The sequence below is a fragment of the Nothobranchius furzeri genome, chromosome 10 (assembly GCF_043380555.1).
Source record: "Nothobranchius furzeri strain GRZ-AD chromosome 10, NfurGRZ-RIMD1, whole genome shotgun sequence".
In the NCBI taxonomy this organism is placed as follows: Eukaryota; Metazoa; Chordata; class Actinopteri; order Cyprinodontiformes; family Nothobranchiidae; genus Nothobranchius; species Nothobranchius furzeri.
The window spans coordinates 35,675,644-35,701,930 of record NC_091750.1 but is presented as its reverse complement, the minus strand read 5'-3'; the positions used below and the strand labels follow the sequence as shown (position 1 = coordinate 35,701,930).

At 43.9% G+C, this 26,287-nt stretch overlaps 1 protein-coding gene across 2 annotated transcripts; it reads right to left on the bottom strand.

The window, feature by feature from the left end:
* Positions 1-97: 97 nt before the first annotated feature.
* Positions 98-24,511, bottom strand: fnbp1a (formin binding protein 1a). 2 transcript variants are annotated; one of them, XM_015960439.3, is made up of 18 exons: positions 24,348-24,511; positions 23,775-23,890; positions 22,108-22,158; positions 18,350-18,497; positions 14,454-14,516; positions 14,247-14,339; positions 14,134-14,148; positions 13,925-14,053; positions 12,252-12,398; positions 11,719-11,895; positions 11,423-11,614; positions 10,028-10,042; positions 9,847-9,956; positions 9,439-9,571; positions 9,181-9,326; positions 8,966-9,102; positions 5,966-6,147; positions 98-2,231 (listed from the first exon to the last, which is right to left on the bottom strand). In XM_015960439.3, the coding sequence occupies exons 1-17, from the start codon at positions 24,375-24,377 to the stop codon at positions 5,969-5,971; spliced, it is 1,881 nt and encodes a 626-aa protein (XP_015815925.1). In that variant the 5' UTR covers positions 24,378-24,511; the 3' UTR covers positions 98-2,231; positions 5,966-5,968. The 2 variants fall into 2 exon arrangements, with proteins under 2 accessions (XP_015815925.1, XP_015815924.1); XM_015960438.3 differs by having other exon boundaries at positions 5,989-6,147; positions 24,348-24,510.
* Positions 24,512-26,287: the final 1,776 nt, after the last annotated feature.

Here is a 26,287-nt window from a genome sequence, read left to right as displayed (position 1 = left end):
CCCACCTAATCAAGCTGCCGTTACTTCTGCTTTCCTGTTTGTAGCTTAGAGGAGAGTTGGCTTCATCAAAACTGAGTAAAAATAACCAACATCAACATTACACTCAAACTGTACTTTATTTTGAAAGTCTGACACACAGGAAGCTGAAAAAAGCATGATCTCATGATCATCAGATTCACATCTTGTAAAAAAACAAATAAAATAACTCAGTAGCTCACTAATAAAAGAAAAAGTTTCACGTTTTTAAAGTCAGCTAGTCTTTTTATCACCAAGTGGCAGATGGGCGGGGCCAAAACAAACTGTTCCTCAGGGGGCGTGGCTAATACGAGCATGTTTGGGGCAGAGCAACACTTACTAGATAGAAATCTTTTTACATACGGTCAAAAGTACAAAATTTAAAATGGCTGCTCCTAAAACGAGGTCCTGTGACATCACTGCAGCCACACCACTGTGACATCACTAGTCTCACTGCTGACATCACTGCAGTCTCACCGCCATGACATCACTACAGTCCCATCGCTGTGACATCACTAGTCTCACCGCTGTGACATCACTACAGTCTCACTGCTGACATCACTGCAGTCTCACCACCATGACATCACTACAGTCCCATCGCTGTGACATCACTAGTCTCACCGCTGTGACATCACTACAGTCTCACTGCTGACATCACTGCAGTCTCACCACCATGACATCACTACAGTCCCATCGCTGTGACATCACTAGTCTCACCGCTGTGACATCACTACAGTCTCACTGCTGACATCACTGCAGTCTCACCGCTATGACATCACTACAGTCTCATTGCTATGACATCACTGCAGTCTCACTGCTGTGACATCAGTACAGTCTCACCGCTGTGACATCACTACAGTCTCACCGCTATGACATCACTACAGTCTCACTGCTGTGACATCACTGCAGTCTCACCGCTGTGACATCACTACAGTCTCACCGCTGTGACACTACAGTCTCACCGCTGTGACATCACTACAGTCCTACCGCTGTGACATCACTACAGTCTCACAGCTGTGACATCACTGCAGTCTCATCGCTGTGACATCACTACAGTCTCACCGCTGTGACATCACTACATGACTAGTCTTACTGCTGACATCACTGCAATCTCACCGCTGTGACATCACTATAGTCTCATTGCTGTGACATCACTACATCACTACAGTCCCACTGCTGTGACATCACTGCAGTCTCACAACTGTGACATCACTTCAGTCTCATCGCTGTGACATCACTGCAGTCTCACCGCTGTGACATCACTGCAGTCTCATCGCTATAACATCACTACAGTCTCACCGCTGTGACATCACTGCAGTCTCACTGCTGTGACATCACTGCAGTCTCATTGCTATGACATCACTACAGTCTCACCGCTGTGACATCACTGCAGTCTCATCGCTATGACATCACTACAGTCTCACCGCTGTGACACCACTGCAGTCTCATCGATGTGACATCACTACAGTCTCACCGCTGTGACATCACTGCAGTCTCATCGCTGTGACATCACTACAGTCTCACCGCTGTGACATCACTGCAGTCTCATCGCTGTGACATCACTACAGTCTCACCGCTGTGACATCAATGCAGTCTCATCGCTATGACATTACTACAGTCTCACCGCAGTGACATCACTACAGTCTCATCGCTATGACATCACTACAGTCTCACCGCTGTGACCACTGCAGTCTCATCGCTATGACACCACTGCAGTCTCACCGCTGTGACATCACTACTGTCTCACCGCTGTGACATCACTGCAGTCTCACCGCTGTGACACCACTGCAGTCTCAACTCTATGACATCACTACAGTCTCACCGCTGTGACATCACTGCAGTCTCATCGCTATGACATCACTGCCATAAGTTTTTACTGACTCAGCATTGACACAAGCAGCATCTCAGATCAGTATGTCTTTTAAATTAAATTGATTCAAATCAGGATCTATTTAAGTTACATTTAAATTCTAATTTTCATGAAAACATTCAGCAACATTCTGATGAAACATCAACCTAAAGAGCGTCTCTGGCTTCTTTGTGAATCTGCAGCAGGTTTCCTTCTATTAAAACCTTAAATTAGTCCAAATATCTTCTAGAAAGTCTGTCCAATAAGGAGCCATCTCCAGACCTCTTCTGATCTTTACATCCCTTCTAGTAGTGAGACGTCCTCATCGGGCGATTGAGCTAGACCAGCCGACTATTCTGAACAAAGCCTAAAAGACAGAGGGGCAGAGGGAACAGAGGAAACAACAGGTAGACGTTAGAGCAGGCACAAGTGGAGGTTCATTAGACTATTTTTGTCTTCAGTCCCACAGGGACACCTAAACACGACCTCTTCACAAATTGATGATGCTATAGAAAACGTCCTTTTATGGGCGTTCGCTGGATTCTGTTGCTCCTGTAAAGAGAAAGGTGTAGTTACGCTGTTGTAGGCTTAGACTGCTGGGCAACATACTGGCTCATCCCCTTAGTTATGCTGTAGGACATACTGGCTCATCCCTTTAGTTACGCTGCTGTAGGACATACTTGCTCATCCTTTTAGTTATGCTGTAGGACATACTGGCTCATCCTTTTAGTTACGCTGCTGTAGGACATACCGGCTCATCCTTTTAGTTATGCTACTAAAGGACATGCTGGCTCATCCCTTTAGTTACGCTGCTGTAGGACATACTTGCTCATCCTTTTAGTTATGCTACTAAAGGGCATACTAGCTCATCCTTTTAGTTATGCTGTAGGACATACTGGCTCATCCTTTTAGTTACGCTGCTGTAGGACATACCGGGTCATCCTTTTAGTTATGCTACTAAAGGACATGCTGGCTCATCCCTTTAGTTATGCTGCTGGAGAACATACTGGCTCATCCTTTTAGTTACGCTACTAAAGGGCATACTAGCTCATCCTTTTAGTTATGCTGGAGGACATACTGGCTCATCCCTTTAGTTACGCAACTAAAGGACATACTTGCTCATCCTTTTAGTTATGCTGTAGGACATACTGGCTCTTCCCTTTAGTTATGCTGCTGGAGGACATACTGGCTCATCCTTTTAGTTACGCTACTAAAGGGCATACTAGTTCATCCCTTTAGTTATGCAGCTGGAGGACATACTGGCTCATCCCTTTAGTAATGCGGCTGGAGGACATGCTGGCTCATCCCTTTAGTTATGCTGCTGGAGGACATACTGGCTCATCCCTTTAGTTATGCTGTAGGACATGCTGGCTCATCCTTTTAGTTATGCTGCTGGAGGACATACTGGCTCATCCCTTTAGTTATGCTACTAAAAGACATACTTGTTCATCCTTTTAGTTATGCTGTAGGACATACTTGCTCATCCTTTTAGTTATGCTGTAGGACATACTGGCTCATCCTTTTAGTTACGCTACTGTAGGACATACCGGCTCATCCTTTTAGTTATGCTACTAAAGGACATGCTGGCTCATCCCTTTAGTTACGCTGCTGTAGGACATACTTGCTCATCCTTTTAGTTATGCTACTAAAGGGCATACTAGCTCATCCTTTTAGTTATGCTGTAGGACATACTGGCTCATCCTTTTAGTTACGCTGCTGTAGGACATACCGGGTCATCCTTTTAGTTATGCTACTAAAGGACATGCTGGCTCATCCCTTTAGTTATGCTGCTGGAGAACATACTGGCTCATCCTTTTAGTTACGCTACTAAAGGGCATACTAGCTCATCCTTTTAGTTATGCTGGAGGACATACTGGCTCATCCCTTTAGTTACGCAACTAAAGGACATACTTGCTCATCCTTTTAGTTATGCTGTAGGACATACTGGCTCTTCCCTTTAGTTATGCTGCTGGAGGACATACTGGCTCATCCTTTTAGTTACGCTACTAAAGGGCATACTAGTTCATCCCTTTAGTTATGCAGCTGGAGGACATACTGGCTCATCCCTTTAGTAATGCGGCTGGAGGACATGCTGGCTCATCCCTTTAGTTATGCTGCTGGAGGACATGCTGGCTCATCCTTTTAGTTATGCTGCTGGAGGACATACTGGCTCATCCCTTTAGTTATGCTACTAAAAGACATACTTGTTCATCCTTTTAGTTATGCTGTAGGACATACTTGCTCATCCTTTTAGTTATGCTGTAGGACATGCTGGCTCATCCCTTTAGTTATGCTGCTGGAGGACATACTGGCTCATCCTTTTAGTTACGCTACTAAAGGGCATACTAGCTCATCCCTTTAGTTATGCTGTAGGACATACTGGCTCTCCCCTTTAGTTATGCTGCTGGAGGACATACTGGCTCATCCTTTTAGTTATGCTGTAGGACATGCTGGCTCATCCCTTTAGTTATGCTGCTGGAGGACATACTTGCTCATCCTTTTAGTTATGCTGTAGGACATACTGGCTCTCCCCTTTAGTTATGCTGCTGGAGGACATACTGGCTCATCCTTTTAGTTATGCTGTAGGACATGCTGGCTCATCCCTTTAGTTATGCTGCTGGAGGACATACTGGCTCATCCTTTTAGTTACGCTACTAAAGGGCATACTAGCTCATCCCTTTAGTTATGCTGCTGTAGGACATACTAGCTCATCCCTTTAGTTATGCTGCTGGAGGACATACTGGCTCATGCCTTTAGTTACGCTACTAAAGGACATACTGGCTCATCCTTTTAGTAATGCGGCTGGAGGACATGCTGGCTCATCCCTTTAGTTATGCTGCTGGAGGACATACTGGCTCTTCCCTTTAGTTATGCTGCTGGAGGACATACTGGCTCATCCCTTTAGTAATGCGGCTGGAGGACATACTGGCTCATGCCTTTAGTTACGCTACTAAAGGACATACTGGCTCATCCTTTTAGTAATGCGGCTGGAGGACATGCTGGCTCATCCCTTTAGTTATGCTGCTGGAGGACATACTGGCTCATCCCTTTAGTAATGCGGCTGGAGGACATACTGGCTCATCCCTTTAGTAATGCGGCTGGAGGACATACTGGCTCATCCCTTTAGTTATGCTGCTGGAGGACATACTGGCTCATCCCTTTAGTAATGCGGCTGGAGGACATACTGGCTCATCCCTTTAGTTATGCTGCTGGAGGACATACTGGCTCATCCCTTTAGTAATGCAGCTGGAGGACATACTGGCTCATCCCTTTAGTAATGCGGCTGGAGGACATACTGGCTCATCCCTTTAGTTATGCTGCTGGAGGACATACTGGCTCATCCCTTTAGTAATGCGGCTGGAGGACATACTGGCTCATCCCTTTAGTAATGCAGCTGGAGGACATACTGGCTCATCCCTTTAGTTATGCTGCTGGAGGACATACTGGCTCATGCCTTTAGTTATGCTGCTCTAGAGTCCAAGTTTGTCGTTATTGCTGTTGCTGTCCATTCATGTTGTTCTCTCTGGCCTCTACATCCTGGCTGTCCTCACACGGCTCCATCTGGAATCTCCTCTACTAAAGCTGAAGGGATGTTGCTCCTGCTTTAACATCCACTCACAAGGATGCACCAATACTTCTTCATGTGTCTTTGCTGGGGACAGGAATTATGTCCACATCATTAACAGTTTCCCAGCATCCCCAGTCGGTGTGTCAAGCAGACCCAGAGCTGTAGGAACACATGAACACCAGACAGGAAGTAGGAGTGGAGATGAGAACATTTCTGGAAGACAAGGAGGACGCCGGGATGTCGTAGGTCCAGACTCTTTGGACACAAGGTCTCTAGTGAGCCGGACAGAAGACATCTTTCATCTTAACTTAGGCTACATCTATTTTTATCCTACAGCTTACTCACATGTTAGAGCCTTTTGGACAACAACAACAACAACAATAATAATATTAATATAATAAATAACGAGCTAACTGGAGCCTCTCAGACGTCCTGCAGTGAATCCGTTCCTCCATCACCATTCAAAGGCACCAGGGATTATTTGAAGGTCGTCAGCAGATAAAGAAGACATTAAAGGTCATTACAGGTCTCACAGGTCAGATGTAGGTCACGGCACCTTTGGTGCTGCTGTCCAAGAAAATTTTGATGTAGGACGTAGGAACGTATCCTTCCTCTTCTAGATTCCTCCGAACTCTGGTCCAGCCATCCCCTTTGTCCTCCTCCACAACAGAAAGCAGTTCTCCCTCCACCATCGACAGAGTGCCTTCATTCTGACCTGCAGAGGGTCAGAAACCACAAGATCAGACGACAGAACCACACAGAACCCATTCAGAACCTTGTAGAACCACACACTTTGTGGGCTAAAGCATCTTAAGGGAGGTCAGAGGTTAGGTCAAACCCAACCTAAAAACACAGTTCGGAATCTAGTCTCTCACTTCTTTGTTTAAGTTTGAAGGCGACTGATTTTTAACCAGCAGTCGTGACTGAATGTGTTAAATCAGGTATTATAGCACCACCTAGAGGAGAGCATCTGTTACAGCAGGAGATCATCAGTAACGTGTGGAGACCACATCACTGCCTCCACCTTTTGTCCAGAAGGTTCTATTGTCTGACCTGGACGGATGTGGGTCTGAAAGGCCTCTGCTACTCACCTGAACCAGTCAGGTGGTTTCAATCATCCAGGTTAACAAGTGTTTACAAGTTTATAAAAAGTAAGACATTTATTTTCTAAACAATTAAAAACATGACAACTAGAAAACACTTTATGTGATGAATGAATCTAATGTGGGGTGTGATGATGTGTGAATGTGATGTCATCAGAACCCTCGTATCTGGAGGAACTGAGTTCTGAGTGGGAGGGTCTGCTATAACTATAGTGATGGTTCATGAAGCCATATCAGACGCAATCTGCCGAGTCTACGCATCCTTCGAAGACCCCCGTGGTAGATGCGGAATGTGTGGAAGTCCGTGGACCCCCAAAGGTACCGAAGTCCGTAGAAGAAACCGCAGTGCCGACTAGACCGGTCTCGAGATGTCTCCAGGTCACGACATGTCGTTATTTATATCTATGGAGGACTCTTAAGGAGTCGGAGCTGGTTCAGCTTTATTCTGCAGGAACCGCTTGCGGTCATCTGTAGCGTGCAAGAGGTTTTTGACAGCTCGTCAAAAGATGCGATGGGAGCAGAGGCTTCCTCCGACGGCCAGTCAGAGTTAACTGGATTCCTCAGGAAGTGATGCTGATTTAATAACGGCCATATTTTGGTTTACTGATGAATCAGAACTTGCCCTGTGAAGGGGTTTTGCCAACAACCTCAGATACACACCTCCCTCAGATATGAAGATGCAGGATTATGTGCTGTGACGTTAACTTTAACCTGCGTCATGGAGATATGGTGAGTGTGTCTTGTCCAGTCAGTGCGCTGATTAAATATATGGGTCATATATTCATTTCATCCTTATTAATCTTTCAATGTAATAATAATCACTTCAACTTCAGTAATTTAAGCACAGATTAATCAAAACATTTTGTTTAACCATATTGTCCATTTCATTCATAGGCGGAGATCCCAGGGGGGACGAGGGGGGGGGGGGACGCATCCCCCCTCACACAAAGTTGTCCCCCCCACAAAAGTTATTGTAAACACATAAATGCTATCAGTAAACCTGTACTGTCTTCTAAAACCACAACGTAAAAGTTAGTCTGCAAATACAAAACAATGTGTTTTTAATTGTTGAGAAATTATAGCGCCCCCCCCCCCCACCCCCCACCCCCCCACCCCACCCCCCCCTCCCTCGTTTCAGACGAGTATCCGGTACGGATAAAGCATTGTTGACGAGTACCAGCATGAAATGAGTAAAACTCGTAAATATCTGTAATCGTGCTGAAGGAAAATCCTCATTGGGTAACTGATTGTCTTCACGCTCTGTGATTGGCCAGTCACATAGAGCACCCGCCCCTCCCTACACACAAAACTCTGCAGCCGGGAGCTCACACCTCAGTCCGCGTCTGGTACACACACACACACACACACACACACACACACACACACACACACACACACACACACACACACACACACACACACACACACACACACACACACACACACACACACACACACACACACACACACACAGTAACGGATCTCTGTGCTTGCTTCACTGTTCACGTTTCTTCAGTACTCCCTATGTTTTCTTCAGTTTGCTTCTTTTTAAGGTTACTTTAAAGTTATTTAAAGTAACTTTTTTCGTAACGTACGTGGTGCATTTGACAAGACAGAGCTGAAAACGGCTCATGCTGCGTCAGTCACTGCCTCCGCTCCGGTCAGGTTTTTTTCTCTCTCTCTCTCTCTCCTCTTCCTCAGGATCCACTCCCTCTTTCCTATTCACTCTCTCTCTTTCTTTACATTTTTTACTCACAATTGTCTATTTGTTGCTCATTTTAAATATATTTTAATCATTTTCTAAAGTCTTTGTTCTATTTTACATGTTTTGTTTTTGTGAAGCGCCCCGTGATTTTTATCTTGAGAGGCGCTATAGAAAAGATCTTTTCTTCTCTCTCTCTCTTAATTCATGCACTTAAATATTAATGTTCTGATTTAATGTTCTGATTTTACTGAAAAACTTGTTCTGTAATAGTTCCTTTACTATTGTGATCAAAAACATTTAATCTCATCTCTGAGGCTGCTCTGTAAATAGTTTTCAAATAAATAATACACATAGCGACTTCTGATCAGACTTAAAATAACATATTGATGTAAACCACACCCACTTCCTGGTTAGGCCACGCCCACTCCAAGTACAGATACAGATAGTGGTGTACTCGCTCATCCCTAGAAGGCACCAGTTAAGACTTATGTCTCCAAATGGCCCGATACTGAAGAGGTCCCGCTGTGGGCGGACAACTGACCATTCCTGGAGGCTACACAAGTCACAAACAGAGGCTCATGTTGTGCCACAACATCACTGACACCAGCCCAGCCCAACACAGTCCATCCATCCCTCCAGAACCCTACTGTGAAGCTTGAATGCTTTAGTTTGGGTTAGGAGATGATTTGTTGTTGTAAACGCTGCTAAAGCCTGCAGGGACGTACCTTGGAACGGGTAAAGAGACTTGCAGGTGCCAATACTCGGTAACGGTTCCTCGTCGTCAAACTCGTCGTCGAACTCTGAACTGCGGGACTTGAAGTGAAGCTCTGCATTGTGATCCTCGGTGTAACTGCCATCGGGGCTAAGAGGTCAGGGGTCAGAGACAAAGGAGTTCAGACGGAGCAGGAAAAAGATCCGAAGTCTGAGACGTCTCGAGCACCTCTCTCTACTGGCCGGGCTGCGCTTGTTCAGCTGTTTCAAGCTGCTGCTGCCTGGCGTTGTTGCTTGAGAATTCAACCCACAACCTCCACCCTGCCTCCTGCTGCTGTGATCAGACAGGCCACTGTCTGTCTCTGACAACCACACCTACGGCAACACAACAAACACACAAAGCTGCTCAGATGTGGACAGACTGAAGGTAATTATGTAATCTCACCATCATTTCATCTGAATTCTTGACGCTAAACATCAAACAAACCTGGATCCTTCTCAGCTCCTCCTCCATTTTCTGCAGGTTTTGCTTGACTTCCTCCAGCCGGGGCTCCAGGCTGCCCGCATCGCCCATCTGAGGACTTCGCTCGTAAACCTCCCTCATCTTCAGCAGAGCGTCTCTGAAGCACAGAGGGATTTACAGCCTTTACACACAACCAAGTCCTGGAACGTTGATTGTGTTCCTCGCTCAGAGAGCGAGAGCCAATCAACCCAGCATTCGCGAGCCATCGCTATGGCAACAATCTGATCCAGTCACAAGCAGAACCGGAACACTCTAGGCACCCTGACAGCAGAGGCTCTCTAGGACAGAGGGACTAGAACATCAAACTGGCTCAAATAATCCAGGCTTAATCCTAATCCTAGAGCGAACGTGGAACCTGTCCGGTGGCTTTACCGCTGTTCTTTCTCGCGCTGTATTTCCTGGTTGATGTTGTTGATTCGGATTTGAAGCTTCTTGCGCCGTTGCTCAGGAGGAAGGTGGCTGCAGTCTGCTGGGCTGGAGACCTGCAACAGTTCAGGCACGTTCACGAGGAGATTCCCCGCCAGCAGAAACATTCATCTGAACAGATACTGACCAGTTTTAGGGACAGCTGTCCAATCAGAAAGGAGAGCATGAACGAAACAGAACGTTTAATCACATTCGGTGTTTTAGGAGAAGCTCGGGTTAGGCTAGCCCCAACCAGCACAAAACATCAGTGAGAACATTTTAAACACTTTAAATCCACCAGTAAACCAGTAAAAAGTCACTTGTGTCTGTTGTTGCTTGGAGGGAGTCCCACCGTTGGTACGTGATCACTATGATTGAGTCTAGGGATGTAAGAAAATATCGATATGGCAATATATCGTGATATTTTTTTCCAGCAATAGTATATCGATATTCAAAAGCTGTGTATCGGAAATATCGATATGGCAATATATCGTGATTTTTTCCCTGTAATTATTACACTGATATTCAAAAGCCGTGTATCTAATTCTTGAAAGAATTTACATGCAAACATTTGTGTATTTTCTTTTCGTTTTGTGCAATTCAATCGCCACCCGCTAGTTGGCAGCAGTGTGCAATGAGTTTTGTTTCCACCACTGAAATGTAAATCCCTCCCTTATGGTTCAGATACCTCATGTTAAACATGTTACGTATCAGTTTGGACTGTTTACTGAACATTCTTACAATAAATTCAGTAAAATTAATTGTTTGTAACGTCTGACTGAATGTATCGCAATATATCGTGATTTATCGTATCATCTCCCCTGTATTGTGATGTGTATCGTATCGCCAGAATTTCAAAAATACACATCCCTGATTGAGTCCAAACGTTATATTTGATTAGAACGTCAAAACATTGACGCTCAACAGATTTTACTTAAATTACATCTAATTTTTGACGTCAGAGTTCAGTTGTTCTGTTGAATTTGAGCTTAAAAGATGTTTTCGTGTCTTGGTTTACAGAAATATTGTTTCAAGTCATTTAGAAACATGTTTATTGGATGAAACATCAGAAAAAGAATAAAAATATTCTTTATAAATATACATCTACCGTATTTTCCGGAGTATAAGTCGCTCCAGCCATAAAATGAATCATGAAGAAGAAAAAAAAACATATATAAACATATATAAGTCGCATTTTGGGGGGAAATTTTATTCTTTTTTTACTAAATCTGAGACCAAGCGTTTCACATTGCAAGACAAGTACCGATAACAATAACAGAATAAACAATCAGCTGTTGCAGCAGCGCGCCACGGTCTCCAGCAGAGGGTGGCGGTGTTTCAAACCCTCCCAGCGGGCGGGGAGAGCTCATTCCTGGGCCGGAGCCGGCCCGCAGCAGCACGGTATACATAATTTGGTATATAAGTCGCAGGACCAGCCAGACTATGAAAAAAAGTGTGACTTATATTCCGGAAAATACGGTAATATATAGACGTTTATATTTACAGTGTGTGAGTGTGTGTGTGTGTGTGTGTGTGTGTGTACCCCTCTCTTTATGCTGCGAAGACACTGCTTCCTGGTTTTTGAACTAGAGCTCATGAGGTCACTAAGCCGCTGTGTGATTGGCTCTCTGGAGGATGTGGGTGGGGAGTGGGGACTGTTGACCGCGGCCCCAGGTGAAGGTGAGGTTGGGGGTGGAGGCGGAGGCTGCCGAGGGGAGGACAAGAGGTTCAAAAGCTGCAAAGAGACAAAACAAGGCTCCAGGTGAAACGGTTGAATTGTCCAGGTGCATTTGTCTTTGCGTGGGACGTGGGCAGGGACGGGGACGGAGCTGAGCTCACCTTGTTTTTGCGTAAGAAGGGCCACAGCTTCCTGCTGTGTCTCCGCCCCTCAGCTCTGTTGTTGAGGTAGCTAGATTCAGAGATGCTCCGCCTCATGGTGGCACTGTAATCTTCAAATTCAATGTCGCCTGGAGGGTCGAAGCCCGTTTTGTACACATCCACCACGTGGCGAGTGTCCTAACAGCAGGTGACACAAGACTTTTCACATTTTAAAGCAACTTTCTGTCCTTCATCCCAAAACTGGGTGGTTTTAGTGTCGTAATGGATGATATTACATTCTGAAATGACAGAGCCACAACGTTCTTGAAGTCTGTCTTAGATTAAAGGCACACCATCATTGTACATGAGCATTTCCAGGATCATTACAGACACAGAGAGCATGTGTCTGTGCTGCTACAGCAACAGCTGGAGTCACTCTGAGGAGAGAAGGCAAACTAAACAAAAATGTGATATTTTGATTTTAAACCAATCACAGACGTCTGCATCTCACTCACACATCCGTCGGAGAAGAACGCAGCGAAGAGGAGACTCACCTTTCTGGGTTGGATGCTCTCAGCGGCGTCCATCATTGCATCCAAACAGTGACTGAGGACAGGATAAACTTTTCTCTCTGCCTCTGCAGACAAACGCATCGCTTCGCTGACTCTCTCGATACGCCGCTCCTCCATGTCCTGAATCCGCTGTACAAACAGATTTAATCTGAAAGCTCTATACCGATGTCTCAATGTGGAAGAATGAAGAAAGAATGACATCATGTGGTCAAATGTGGGTACTGCAGTCCATTTGTGTTTAAAAAGAAGTTGCTCTCTCACTCCTGTTCTGAGTTTCATGGCTGTTGTCAGTTAAGGCTCAGCGCCAGAAGATTCTAGACGACGAACAAAGACGAGTCAATAAAATTTTCATATCCGGTGTTAGTACTCTTGGGTGTATTATGGTAGGGAGCACTTACTACACTTATTACGGTAGTATGCCTCCAGCAGTAGCTGTTTGTTGGCTACAGAAGCACATTTATAAACAGAAGCGTGAAGTCGACATCTTAAAAAAAACAGAGCAACAGACTTTTTGTGTGATATGCTTGTCAGCCACTAGATGGTGCCATCGGATAAGAGAGCTACTCCGGAAAGAAGCTTTAACCCTCCCACTGTCTTTATGGGTGACCTCGCGAGGAAAGTTGACCATTGAGCAGGATTGATGGTTTATCACTTGAGGTCCACGTGGCAGGGGTGAGGTGGTGCTCATTCCTCCCATCACACCACGATGGACTCTTTATTGACATCACACTATTTCATTATAATATCGAGTTGTTGGTGATTGAAAAAGTAGATTTTTAAAAATTTTTTAGAGCTGACTACTTGCTTCTAATTCATCGTTAGCATTGTTAGCTCAATGTTAGCTTAATATTAGCCTCCAACCTGGTTTACCTGATATTAGAGTAAAACAAAACGATGCCGTGGCTTCTTAGGGGTACAAGAAATAACTTCTGGGTCGCTCCTGTTTAACGGCTTCAGTTCTTTAAACAACTCTGGAGCTTTTCGCCAACCGGTGTCGAATTACTTTACTAAATGCGACGGGTGATTGGGTGAAGATGAAACCAGCGACAACGATTTAAGTGTGAGGCATCATCGTTTTATTCTGCTCCAGAAGCTAAATAAACTGTTTAAGATAACGTTAGCTTGATATGTTAGCTTCCATTGCCACCAGTGTTATCAGCTAATGGTGCATTCGCTTTCTCCTCGGAAATTCTAACTTCCCAGTAGGAAAAATCAAATGAAAAAAGACGGCAAAAGGAATGAAGATACACAGTAAATTTAGTTCACAGTAAAGATGTTTGCTTCAGTTTAATTATCAGCTTATAAAACTACAAGGACGATGTTAAAATACAAACAGTTGTACGTTATTTATCGTGAAATTTATCAAATATGGTTATATATTGAGAAAAATATATATTTAATTCTAAAAGACAATTTAAATATTAAACACTCAAAAGTATCTAAAATTGGTACCGTTAAGTACCGGTATCGATTCCTAGGTACCGGGAATTAGTACCGAATCGATTCAAACGTCAAAGGTGCCCATCCCTACTGAAGGGCCCTTCAACAGGAGCCTGGGACCGCTGACCTTCAACAGTCGCTCTTTTAATCTGAGTCATGGCCGCCCAAACCCATTACTTCTGCTGGCAGCACTGCTATAGCTGGTATTGGTTTACCTGGTATATAACGGGTACCAGTGTGTGGTAGTGCTGGTGTTGGTCCTGATTAAACTGGTTTAAACTGGTCACATAGTCTTTCCTGGACTCCTCAGCAGCTTGCTGTTTCTGCTGTGCTGTCTGGCGAGTCTGAAATGAACCAGCCAACCAAAACACATCAACAGTTCTGCACCAAAACATCTGGAGTTGGTTGGAAACACCAAACCTACCTTAATGGAGCAGCGCTGAGACACAAACACAGAGACAGAGACAAAGATCAGATTCTGTCATCACACAGAGTTAGCACAGCTGCTCCAGATGTTCAGTGATTTGTGTGACCAACCTTCTCTCCGTCCGTCTTTTCCACATCAATCCTGTCTGAGATGTGCTGAGCTCGCTCCGCCTCCTTACAATCTCGCTCATAGCGGCGTTTGCTCTGAACAAAAACAAAAAATGATCTAACGAGGTGGGCGGAGCCAGTTATGCTAGCTCAAGCAGGAGGATGGTGGGTGTGGCCAGTGTGAGTGCATGTGGCCAGTTGACTACTTACAGATTCCAGCTGTTTCCAGGAGCTCTCTATGTGTTGCTGAGCACGGCGACCATCTTGGAAATGCTGGAATGAAAACAAAATCAATCAAATCAAATCAAAGATACTTTATTAATCCCAGAGGGAAATTAGAGTTTCAGTACACACAATTCAGAGATCAGACATACATGGGCAAGCCACATGACAAGAATTGGTGACTGTGGTCATTTGCAACCCGAGTCGCGCTACCTTAACAGAGATCAAGAGGGTTACATGAGGATTGGTTCAGGTGGAGGGAAAAAAGGCACTTCAGAGTTACCCTCCACCAGGAGGGCAGCTTTGCTCTGCAAAAAACACCTCAGACAGATATGCAACAGACTTCAGACAACACAACATAAGTGTCCACTAGGTGGGGTGGTGGGTTGGGACTATCCCCACTTCAGTTCCTGCAGCCACGATAAGCAGCGCATGTCACATCAGTGTGGATAGGGGGAGGAGCATTGAGGGTTGGAGGGTTGCAGTGACCCTGGAACGTTTCAGCGACCTTCCCGCAGTCCCGCCCAGGCTGGGAAAGGAGACAGAGTTGAGTTGCCATAGCGACGGCACATTCCACATATCTTCTGAGGGGGGAGTTTTCGTTGGAGCCTTGCAGGCTCAAGGGCACCAGATTTAGATTAGAAATTGTTTTGGGGCCAGACAGAGATAATTTCCTCTCTGTCTTACAGTTTGTTGGTCCTCAACCTCTCCGAATCCAAATAGTAATGGACATTAATCTATCCCAATTCGTGCTGATTCGTCCACTCTCTCCTTGATGGCATCCATCTTTGTGCCAATGAATGAATCTCGGCCAAAGTCCCAAACTTACGATTCATCTCGACAATTATGAGTCTGTGAATTCACAGCGCAGTGCAAACCATCCCTGAGCTCCGGGATCAGGCCAGTATTCCTCGACAGCTCGTTAATTTTCCGGTAAGCCAGGTAGCCTCCAAGGCCAATGAGCAGGAAACCCGACACCAACACCACGAATATCCACACGTCTTCAGAGTCCTCCACAGACAGCTGGTCTGTGCCGGAGGGGCATCCGGGAGCCCCTTCTCCCGTTCTCATCGTTGAAAAATTTTATCAACCGCGTTGAGAGACCAACTGACCAGAAAAATGCAGAAGCAGCCGTGCACCCAGCACACACAGACAGACAAAGGCCTTGAGGATAAGATATGGAGGAGAGGAGAAGAAAAGCTCCGGCACCCTCCAAGAGCCGGAAGAAGAAATGAAAAAAAAGCAGCCAACGTTCATCAGAGGTTTGGTAGAACTGGTCTGGAAGTCCAGATTCAGTCGAGAGCTTTTCTGTCTATTTGAGAACCGGGTCTGCAGACCAGAATGACTCCGATACAAGATGGTGGACAGAAACCAGGCTGACCCAGCAGACAGAGAAGTCCTACGTCCAGGTTTTGTCTGACCGCTGAGGAAGTGACTCATCTATCCAGGTTTGGCCTGATCGGTTGGTTGATGGATAGTTTAACCTTAGAAAGGGTTAGATGGAGGTGGAGTTCCTTCATCAAGGTCTCTGAGACACAAGGTGAGATTCACTGTGACCCAAAGTCACCTGCTAAGGAGGTTGAGACTGGTTGATATTATCCTCAGAGATACCAGGAACCATAAGGAGAACTTCAGCCTGAAGCAGCAGATGAACACTGCAGAGAAAGGAGAACCACAGCCGAGCTTGGGATGAAAGATGAGTGTCCCGTAGCTGAGCTCCATCTCAGAGAGGACAGAAATGGGGATGTGCAGGTAGACGCCCACCAAGATCATTTCTAGGGTTATGGTCTCTGTGAGAGACACCTGAATTGTTTAAAAGCCCGCTCGATGGTTGCCAGATAAAGACCTGAGCCTGGAACACGGAGGTTCATTTTAACTGAGCTCCAAAACAGATCTTCTGTGGATCTTTCATGGTTTGGGGGTTTAAAGGTAAATGTGACCTTTGATGAAGTGATGAAGGAAATCACTCCAAAGGATTGTGGAGACCGCCCAGCAGCAGCTGTCGTTTGACTTCTCTGGATGAACTTCACAACTTTCGCTGCCCCAGGAGAGCGGAAAGCACCCTAAAAGATCCCTCACACCCCGCTCAGGATTTGTTCCAACTACTGCCATCAGGCAAAAGATACAGGAGCCTCAAAACGAGGACAAAAAGACTACACAGCAGCTTTTATCATGGGCTATCAGGGCACTGAATGGCAATTAACACCCCCACCCCCACCCCACATTCTTCTCAATCCAACTTTATGTGCAATATATAAATAAACTGGTGCAATATTATTATATATATATATTGTTAGCTTCTCTTTCACACATAGTCAGTGCGAAATGATTCAAGTGCAGAGGTTCATGTGCAGTACTGCTCTCCAATTTAATTCTATTTTATACATATTTTTTAGATTCTTTTTATCTTTTTATATATTTTTTAATTATTTGTTTATCCCATTTAAATTCAATTTTGGACATGGGGATTGCATCTAATTTCGTTGTACTTGTTGCAATGACAATAAAGGTTATTGTAGCGTCATGAATGTCCTGTTTTTGACCTAAAGGTCATGATCTGCTGCGTCTGCTCGAGCGGAGACATAAAGTCTCTGACAGCCTGATCTACATGAGATAGTGGCCAAGGTCTTTCATGCACTCTGCTCATCTGAACTGCTTCACCTCTGTTACAGCGAAGACTAAGAACTCTTGTGATAAACACATGATCAATAACTTTGTTATTACCATTAATAATGTGAGCCCAATGTTCAATCAGTCTGTGAAATGACAATGTTAGTACTTGAGATTATAATCCTGTGATCAGTAGTATTTTACAAGTTATTATAATCCTGGACATTTGCACTAGACACTGATGACACGTAATGCTAAAGTCACATGACACATTTCCTTTTGTCTGATCCAATCAGAACCTTCGTTTCTGGCTGGGCGTGGTTTTCTGTGGTGTTTGTATAAACCCTCTTTTGCATGTCAAATTCTGATTCACCAGTAAACCAAAATATGACAATTATAAAAACTATCCCACACCACCTTTTCTTTAGTTCAAGCGTTCTAGAGAAGTCTCGGACCGGCCATCCGGACTTCCTCTTCAGCCATAAAGAACCTCGACAAGCTGGATAAAATCTGTTGCACGTTACACCTGACCGCAACGGTTCCTTCAGAATAAAAGCTGAACCTCACCACCCCTTCAGGGTCTCGGAGACGCCAGTGATAACCTGTCGTGACCTGGAAGCATTCCAAGACTCGACTGGTCGGCACCACTGCTTTTCTACCGGCTTCGGTACCAAGGAGGGTCCAAGACGACCTCGGCATTCTGGATCTAACGGAGGCTTCCCCTGGGGTACGTAGACCGACAGATGGCGTCTGATGTGTGTTATAAATCTCCGACTAAAGCTTAGAGTGAAACATTCACTCCCACTCAGAACTAAATGCTTCTCCGGATCCGCTGGTTCTGAATAACACTCCACACACACCACCATCATATCACGTCTCACTCCACCTTCGTCCATCAGTACACAGAGTGTTAAAGTTAGTCTTGTTTAAATTGTGTAGAAATAAATTTCTTAATTATTATAAACCTGACTCTCTCTCTTTCCTCGGGGTTAATACGAAGTGTCGCTTAATCCCTGCAATAAAAAGTTCTGATCTTCTGGTTAAAATAGTCAAAGATCCATCAGATTGATATTTCATATTTTGATGGAATCTCACATTTTATGGTTCATAAGTTTGATGTAAACGACCCATCCTTTACATTATTCTATTCTATTCTATTCTATTCTATTCAGTGAAACTGTATTTGTGCCTTTGGGTAGCAGCGTGTTATCAGGTGTGATCACTGTAGGGTGTGAGTAGAGCTTTAACCAACAAATCTCAGGTGACAGACTCACGGTCTTCCTCTCGGTCTTCAGCTCCTGCGTGTACCGCGCCAGCTCGCAGACGATCTGGGAGTTCAGGTTTTCGGCCAGATCTTCCTTCTGAGCTGCCAGCTCGTTCAGCTGTTGCAGAGTGGCTGCAAAGGCCAAACACCAGGTGTACCTGAAGAAACCCGTCACAGTCAACGGCCAGCTCAGTGAACATGCTCACACCAAGGTTGGGCGACTGGACAACCTAATCAACACTCCAAGCTCCTCATTGGTGGTTATTCTATGCCTTAAATTAGTGTTGTGGATGGGATGTGACCCACTTTGATGTCAAATCAGCGTCTTTCTTGCATCGCTCTTTCTACATGCATGTTTTATGTCATCAGAAAGCTGGGATTGTGATTGGAATGATACACGGCAATCAAGGTGCAACCACAACACAGAAACCCTTTTTTCATCTCAGAAATGATAAATAATGTTCAACTCGCATTTTGCATCATGTTCCTGCCACACCTGAGTCATCTCAAGCAAAAACAGAACTTTTTACATCCAATGAAATAGTTGGTCCACAATCCAACACATATTACTGCTGAAAACGTTGGAAATTTGGTTCAGACGGATCTCTTTCTCACCACAGCCTCAGTAAGCAGCGTCATTAGGGGTAGGCCTGGGCTGATATTTATTGTTAATTATACATCGGCTAATAATTGTCCTTAGTAAAGCTGATTTAAAATCAGGCACATCCTCGGGCAGCCCGGTGCAGTTTATTTAATGAAAGAGTTTTTTACGTTCACTAATAACATCTGCATAACAAAGAAATCTAAATTAACTTTATTTATGTGTCTGACTTTAACACAGAACGGTTAAGGTTTAACATTTAGTTAAATTCAGAGTTCAAACACTGATTCAGCTATACTGATAACTAGGGATGGGCACCTTTGACATTTGAATCGATTCGGTACTAATTCCCGGTACCTAGGAATCGATACCGGTACTTAACGGTACCAATTTTAGATACTTTTGAGTGTTTAATATTTAAATTGTCTTTTATATTTTTCTCAATATATAACAATATTTGATAAATATCATGATAAATAACATACAACTGTTTGTATTTTAACATCGTCCTTGTAGTTTTATAAGCTGATAATTAAACTGAAGCAAACATCTTTACTGTGAACTAAATTTACTGTGTATCTTCATTCCTTTTGCCGTCTTTTTTCATTTGATTTTTCCTACTGGGAAGTTAGAATTTCCAAGGAGAAAGCGAACGCACCATTAGCTGATAACAACGGTGGCAATGGAAGCTAACATATCAAGCTAACGTTATCTTAAACAGTTTATTTAGCTGCTGGAGCAGATTAAAACGATGATGCCTCACACTTAGATCGTTGTCGCTGGTTTCATCTTCACCCAATCACCCGTCGCATTTAGTAAAGTGAAGCCAAACTTTAGAGCGCGTTCATGTTCTTCTAGTCGGAAATTCTGAGTTCCGAGGAGAAAGCGAACGCATCATTAGCGGAACGGAAGCTAACATATCAAGCTAACGTTATCTTAAACATTTTATTTACCTACCGGAGCAGATTAAGATGAGGATGTCTCACTTAGATCGTTGTCGCTGGTTTCATCATCACCCAGTTACCCATCACATTTAGTGAAGTGGACCCAAGCGTTAGCGTGCGTTCTTTCTACCATGCTGCTCTGTTTACAACTGGCTCGCAGCGACCGACGACATAACGCTCTTGCGCATGCGCAGCTGTCTAGGCAAGTTCTCGTTATGAAGGACGGGTACCGAAACGAGGCACCGTTTCAAATGACGTGAATCAGTGCTCAGTCGGTACTGTGGAATTCGGTCGGTACCTTAAAAAGTACCGAATTCAGTACCCATCGCTACTGATATCTGATGTCATCAGGGACATTTTAACATGAAAATATGGTGGAAAACGTCAAGATATCGGTCATGAAAATCAGCCCTTAAAAATCGGCATTACATATCGGTCATCGGCTGATCATGTCTCCCTAGATATCGGCATCGGTATCTGCAACAGAAAAACCAATATCAGTCAACCTCTAACTGTCATATTAGATTTAAGCCTTTGCTCAGCATCCTAGCAGATCCAACAGGTGACAGGGTTAGGGTACGATCACGTCCCCAGCCAGAATGGTTACGGAGATTTTCCCTTAAATAAAAAAAGTCATCGTTAATGGGCTCGTGTGTTAGGGGTCTTTAGGGTCTGAAGGCTGTTGGAGCAGGGGTGCACATAATATTTTTGGGTTGGTACTCAGGGGAAAACCTATGGTTGCTGCTTGGTCCTCACATTTTTAATGCACTTAATTCCTAACCCAACTCACAATAGGAACAAAACAGAGTAACGCGTTGACAATGCGACATATTTTAATTTTGACTGAAAACAACTACAACAGGTACATATAGCCAGCTTAACTTAAACCTTCTCATTTTCAAACAACATGACTGAATTGTCTGAATGTAAAACACAACGTGTAAAAAGCTGCTTTTGTGATAACAAAAATCAAATAAAATACATTTTAAAGCACTAACAAAATTACTATTTCAGAGCACTGAAGTTTTTTAAATGGCATAAATACAGACTCATCGTCCTCATCATGGTCCTGACTGCGTTCAGCTTCATTATTGACTTCCCGAACAACTTTCTGATGATCTCTGCTGTTAGCATGTTTATCAAACGCTGGATGATTGAAGTTTTTGTAAAAGGCGCTGTTTTTGTCTGCCAGGGTGGGATTTTCACGGCATAATCTGCACCACATCTCTGTGCGTTCTCCGTTTGTTTGAAGCCAGCCGACCTCCTGCAGCCACTTCTCCGTGAATACGCTTTTCTTTTGCGGTTCCGACTCAGTCTGACGTTTTTTGGAGGCGGAGGAACACCAAAATAATTACTTAACGGTGCTTGCTTCTTGGACATCTTTAAAGAGCAAGTCACCCCCAAATCAACTTTTTCCCCTGATAAACTAAATAAATGTGTGTCTAATCGTGCTGCAGACACGTGTCGTCAATAATTTGGCACTTCAGTGCATCTTAGTTAAAATTTTAATTTTCTGCCTAAAACTGGCAGTGTTGTGCCGTTGTCAGGTTAAAACTCTGCACTGTATTTGAATTTAAATCTGCCACCGCTATTGGCTAAGAGGTATGCTATGATGTAAACTGGTACATTATGATGTCACAATGCCGTTGTGAGCCTGTGTGTGTGTATTTGTTAGCAGCTCCGCCCTCTCGGTCTGCCAGGCAACAGCATTTGTTGCATTTTTCAAACATGAAGCGGGAGTGGAGTAAGTTTCTTGTAGGAGGTGACTTGCTCTTTAAAATGCTCCAGAAATGTATTTCTTCCTTCACAAAGTCTTAGGTGCGCAAATGCGAGCTGCAGCTTTTTTTCAGGTGCGCATTGTTTATTTTGACAGCGCATACGCACCTGCGGACCACTTATGTGCACACCTGTGTTGGGAGTCAAGCCTTTACTGTAAACATCTGATCCAGGAGCTCCAGCAGCAACCATAGAGCAATTTAATTTGGGTTTGTTTTAATAAGGATGGAAAAGAAAGGGAAAGGTGAAAAAACCGAAGAGAGGTTGGGAGAGAGAGAGAGAGAGAGAGAGAGAGAGAGAGAGAGAGAGAGAGAGAGAGAGAGAGAGAGAATCAGAAAAGATGAAAAGAGAGAATAAAAGAAAATACTTTGGAAATCCGGGTTTGGCACACACACACACACACACACACACACACACACACACACACACACACAATGTGTGACTGACCTGCTCTCATCTTCTCGGTTTCTCTTTGGATAATACTTCTTAGACAGGTTCCTGCAGGAAGACAAGACAGGTGACATTTTTAGGGATGTCCCGATGCAACTTTTCCACTTTCGATACGATGCTGATATTGCAGCCTTCGGTACTGACGGACACCGACATCAATCTGATACGATATCAGACCAAATCATACACAAGTTTACCTACTTCGTAGGGTGAAACGTATGAAAGGCATTGACTCCCATAAACATCCCACCTTCACAGCAGAAATAGACATGTTTACAGCCTGGTTCAGAAAAACATTGAAAGAGCAAGTCACCCCCTACAAGAAACTTACTCCACTCCCACTTTATGTTTAAAAAACGCAACAAATGCTGCTGCCTGGCAGACCGAGAGGACGGAGCCACTAAAAAATACACACACACAGGCTCACAACGACATTGTGACATCATAATGTACCATCTAGCGTCATAGTGTACTTCTTAGCCAATAGCGACGGCAGATTTCAATTCAAATGCAGTGCAGTTTTTACCTGACAACGACACAACACTGACAGTTTTAGCGCCAAATGATTGAGTACGCGTGTCTGCAGCACGATTAGACAATCATTTGTGTAGTTTATCAGCAAAAAAAAACTTGGTTTGGGGGTGACTTGCGTTTAAAATGTCAAGTTTATCGTCATGACAACTCTGAGGGGGGTGAATTTTTCTGTAACTCATATATTCAGATAGGGCTGCACAATATATCGTAAATATATCGTCATCGCGATATCAGCATGCACAATATGCATATCGCAAAGAACAGATAAATATCACAATAAATGGTCAGCTCAAATGTTTGCTACCCATGATGCATTCTGTCAATCAAATGAAAGCATTATGTTTTTTTTAACAACGCAAATAGAGCTCTTCACCCATTTGGCCAATCGGGTGGGTTCTCATAGGTCAGATGCCCGCCCCCGAGGAGGATGGCACTTAATTTTGATGGTCAGAAAACACCTGAGTTAGCTTTGTTCTGCTCTTTCTGCTGATTCTGCTTTTCCCGGGATCCACTGAATGTCTTTTCTTCATTTTCTTTTCCCCTTGCCTCACATCTTTTGCTTTTATAATTTTTATGATTTTTTTTACTTCTTTGTTTTGATTAATTTTGTTCCTGAGTTAAGTTTTTATTTATCGCAAGCGATATCGTCATCGCAATATTAATCATTGTAATGGAATATCGCAGGTTTTCCTAATATCGTGCAGCGCTATATTCAGATGTAATTAAAGCTTGCAATCAGGAATAATTAGCGGTGTGTCTATTTGATTGACGGGTAGCAGACACCAATCTAGTGTTGCTGCTGTTGGAGTCCTGCCCACAGAGACCAGGGTCATCGCCATGGCAACAATAAATAAACTAAATGTTAAAATAAAGTGAAATGAATAAATTAACAACTAAAAAGGTAGGTTTTAAGCTTATTTCTGAAAACATCAACAGTCCCGAGGTCCCTCTGCAGGTTGTTCCACAGGCAAGGGCCGTGATGGTGGAACTGGGCTTCGACAAACTAAACGCCCGATGCTGGGGACCTCAGGGTCCACGAGGGCTCCAACTGTGAGTTCACTTCGGTTCCTAGAGTCTCTAGCAGAGCAGGACATAGGGCCAAGGTGATTGCAGGTGAGGCGTTTATTTACCTGATCTGTTTGGCGTAGCTCAGCTCAATGTCCACTCGCTCTTTAACAAACTTTGTGTATCTCTCCAGGAAGTCGATTCCCCAGCTGGTGTGTTTCTCCAGATTCTCAAACTGATCCTGAAACAGCAGAAAAAAACGGGTTACTCCAAACAGGTGTTGTTTTTAATCGTTTTTATTATTAATTATTGGTTTCTGATCATTTCGGAAATCTGCAACAGTTTCAACAAATCTAATAGTCAGGTGAGAGTCAGTGGGGCAGGCAGGCTGCAGCAGAATCATAACGGTTCTGCTATTATTTTACCTGCACGCGCGTGGGACCTAACGGGGAGTACGTTCACCTGCTTATTAGTTTCGGATCAATTATTCATATCATCAGAAAACACTGTCAAACACTGATTTATTGTCGTCTCTGCACCGTCCGTGATGCTGCAGCGCCAGCCGCTGACGTCACCCACCGTGTTGCTATGGAAGAGCGGGCCTCACGCGCACATGCGGACACATGCACTGATGGCCGCCCAGCAGCAGGTTTCTGCGCTGCCGTTAACCGGTTCTGAGCGGGAACAGGTTCACGTACCCACAGCTCCGTGCCCCAGTTGCAGCTCATGGTTCCGTTCCGCTCCAGCCGTTCCGCCTGCCGGTACCGAGCGACAAATTACCGCGTGCTGCTCTCGGCCGCGCGCATCCCTGGGACCTGACCGCAGCTTTGTGTGCGATGAAGTGAGAAAAGCGCATGCGCAGAAAACCTTGCTCCATCACATGAAGCTTTGAAACAATAAAATCAAGTTATGCGTCAACACCTTGGTGTTCATGACAAAATTATATCATTGTTGTATATTATATAATCATAACGGTTATTATATAATTATATCATCAGGATGTATCTTGTCTAGCAGATTACATATGTAATTATATATATATATATATATATATATATATATATATATATATATATATATATAAAATTATATATATATATATAATTATATCTATATCTATATATATATATATATATATATATATATATATATATATATATATATATATATATATATATAATTCATTATTCTGAGCTACAGCAATCAATTTCCCTGTGAGATTAATAAAGTATTTTTGAATTGAATTGAAGCATCACATGATTTCACAGTTTTGTCTGAATCTAGTGAGGCTAGCCAAACGTTATCTCAAATCACTATTTTCATGAAATGGGTGACTTCTGCCTAAGAAGAGTAGCACACCCCAACAAAAGTGAAACATGACATCACCGTTTGTCATGAAAGGGGGGTCAGTAATGCAAAAGGAGAATCAATCATCTCCTCACATCACTGTTCTGAATGTGAGGGGTCAGTTATGCAGGGGGAGGGGGAATCATCCCGTCACTGTTTTTAATTCAGCATGGAATTGTTTTAGTACTGGGAAGAACACAACTTTCCTAGCAGAGGAAGGCTGCTGGACACCCGACTGTCTATTTGACCTCGGACATTGCTGTGGACAAATAAGCTTGTTGGCCGTTCCCAACGTTACGGTGTTGTACCTTCTCAGAGTTTGTGCGACAAGTTCCTGAAATTCTTTTTTTTTTTCAGATAAAATTCTGCAGATCAGGTCCTCTAGCTCCTCACCGTTTACTTCAGACCCTAGTTGATCTACTTCCTGGTGCCAGTTCTGTCCTGTCTCTTTGGAAGAACTGTCAGCAATTGTCAGTTACTTAAGACCTTCTGGCTGCCACCTGGATTATCTTCCACCTCATTTCCTTAAAAAAGCCTTCAATAGGATTGCTTCTGTCATCCAAAAGCTGTTCACTTTCTTCTGGCCGTGTTCCAGTATTTTAAACTGGTTGTTGTCCATCCACTCAAAAAAATAAACACAATCTAGATCCCACCTGTCTTTCAGAATTTTGGCAGATTTCCTTGAGAATGTCGTTCAGTCTCAGCTATGGGATTATTTGGCTCTAAATGATATTTCAGAGAAATCCCAATCTGGTTTTAAAACGTGCCATAGCACTGAGAGTGCTCTTCCACGTGTTTTTAACGATCTGCTTTTAATTAGTGATCCTGGAAATTCAGTCGCTTTATTATTACCAGATTTGTCGGCTGCCTTTGACACCATTGACCACTAGACTTTGCTGTCTCATCTCAAGTTGTGTTGGTCTCAAAGGTACTGTCCTTCAGTGGTTTTGTTCTTACCTACAGGTCATTTTCAGTGAATTTGGGCCCCATCACCTCTGTTTCAGCACCCCTGACCAGTGGAGTTACCCAAGGCTCCATCCTAGGACCCACGCTCTTTCCACTTTACGTGTTGCCACTAGATTCTAGTTTTGAAAAGTACAATATTACACTCCACCATTTTGCTGATGACGTTCAGATTTACTTGCCCTTTTTCCCCAGACATAATTGTTTCTTTATTAGACTGCTTGTGCGAGGTTAAAGGGACTTTACGGACTTTTGAATTTTTATGCTCGTGATTGCCCCTTCAGGCCAAAAGCATAACGGCAGCTTTAGGCTCGTGCACAAGGCGCGC

What these genes read in the sequence shown, in the direction of transcription:
- fnbp1a (XM_015960438.3), bottom strand. Translation starts at nt 24,377, where the DNA reads ATGAGCTGCAACTGGGGCACGGAGCTGTGG. An exon ending in AGCTACGCCAAACAGATCAG is followed by an intron (nt 22,159 to 23,774) that starts GTAAATAAACGC and finishes GTCTTCCTGCAG; the next exon opens with GAACCTGTCTAAGAAGTATT. An exon ending in GTCTCTTTACCCGTTCCAAG is followed by an intron (nt 6,148 to 8,965) that starts GTACGTCCCTGC and finishes GACCCTCTGCAG; the next exon opens with GTCAGAATGAAGGCACTCTG.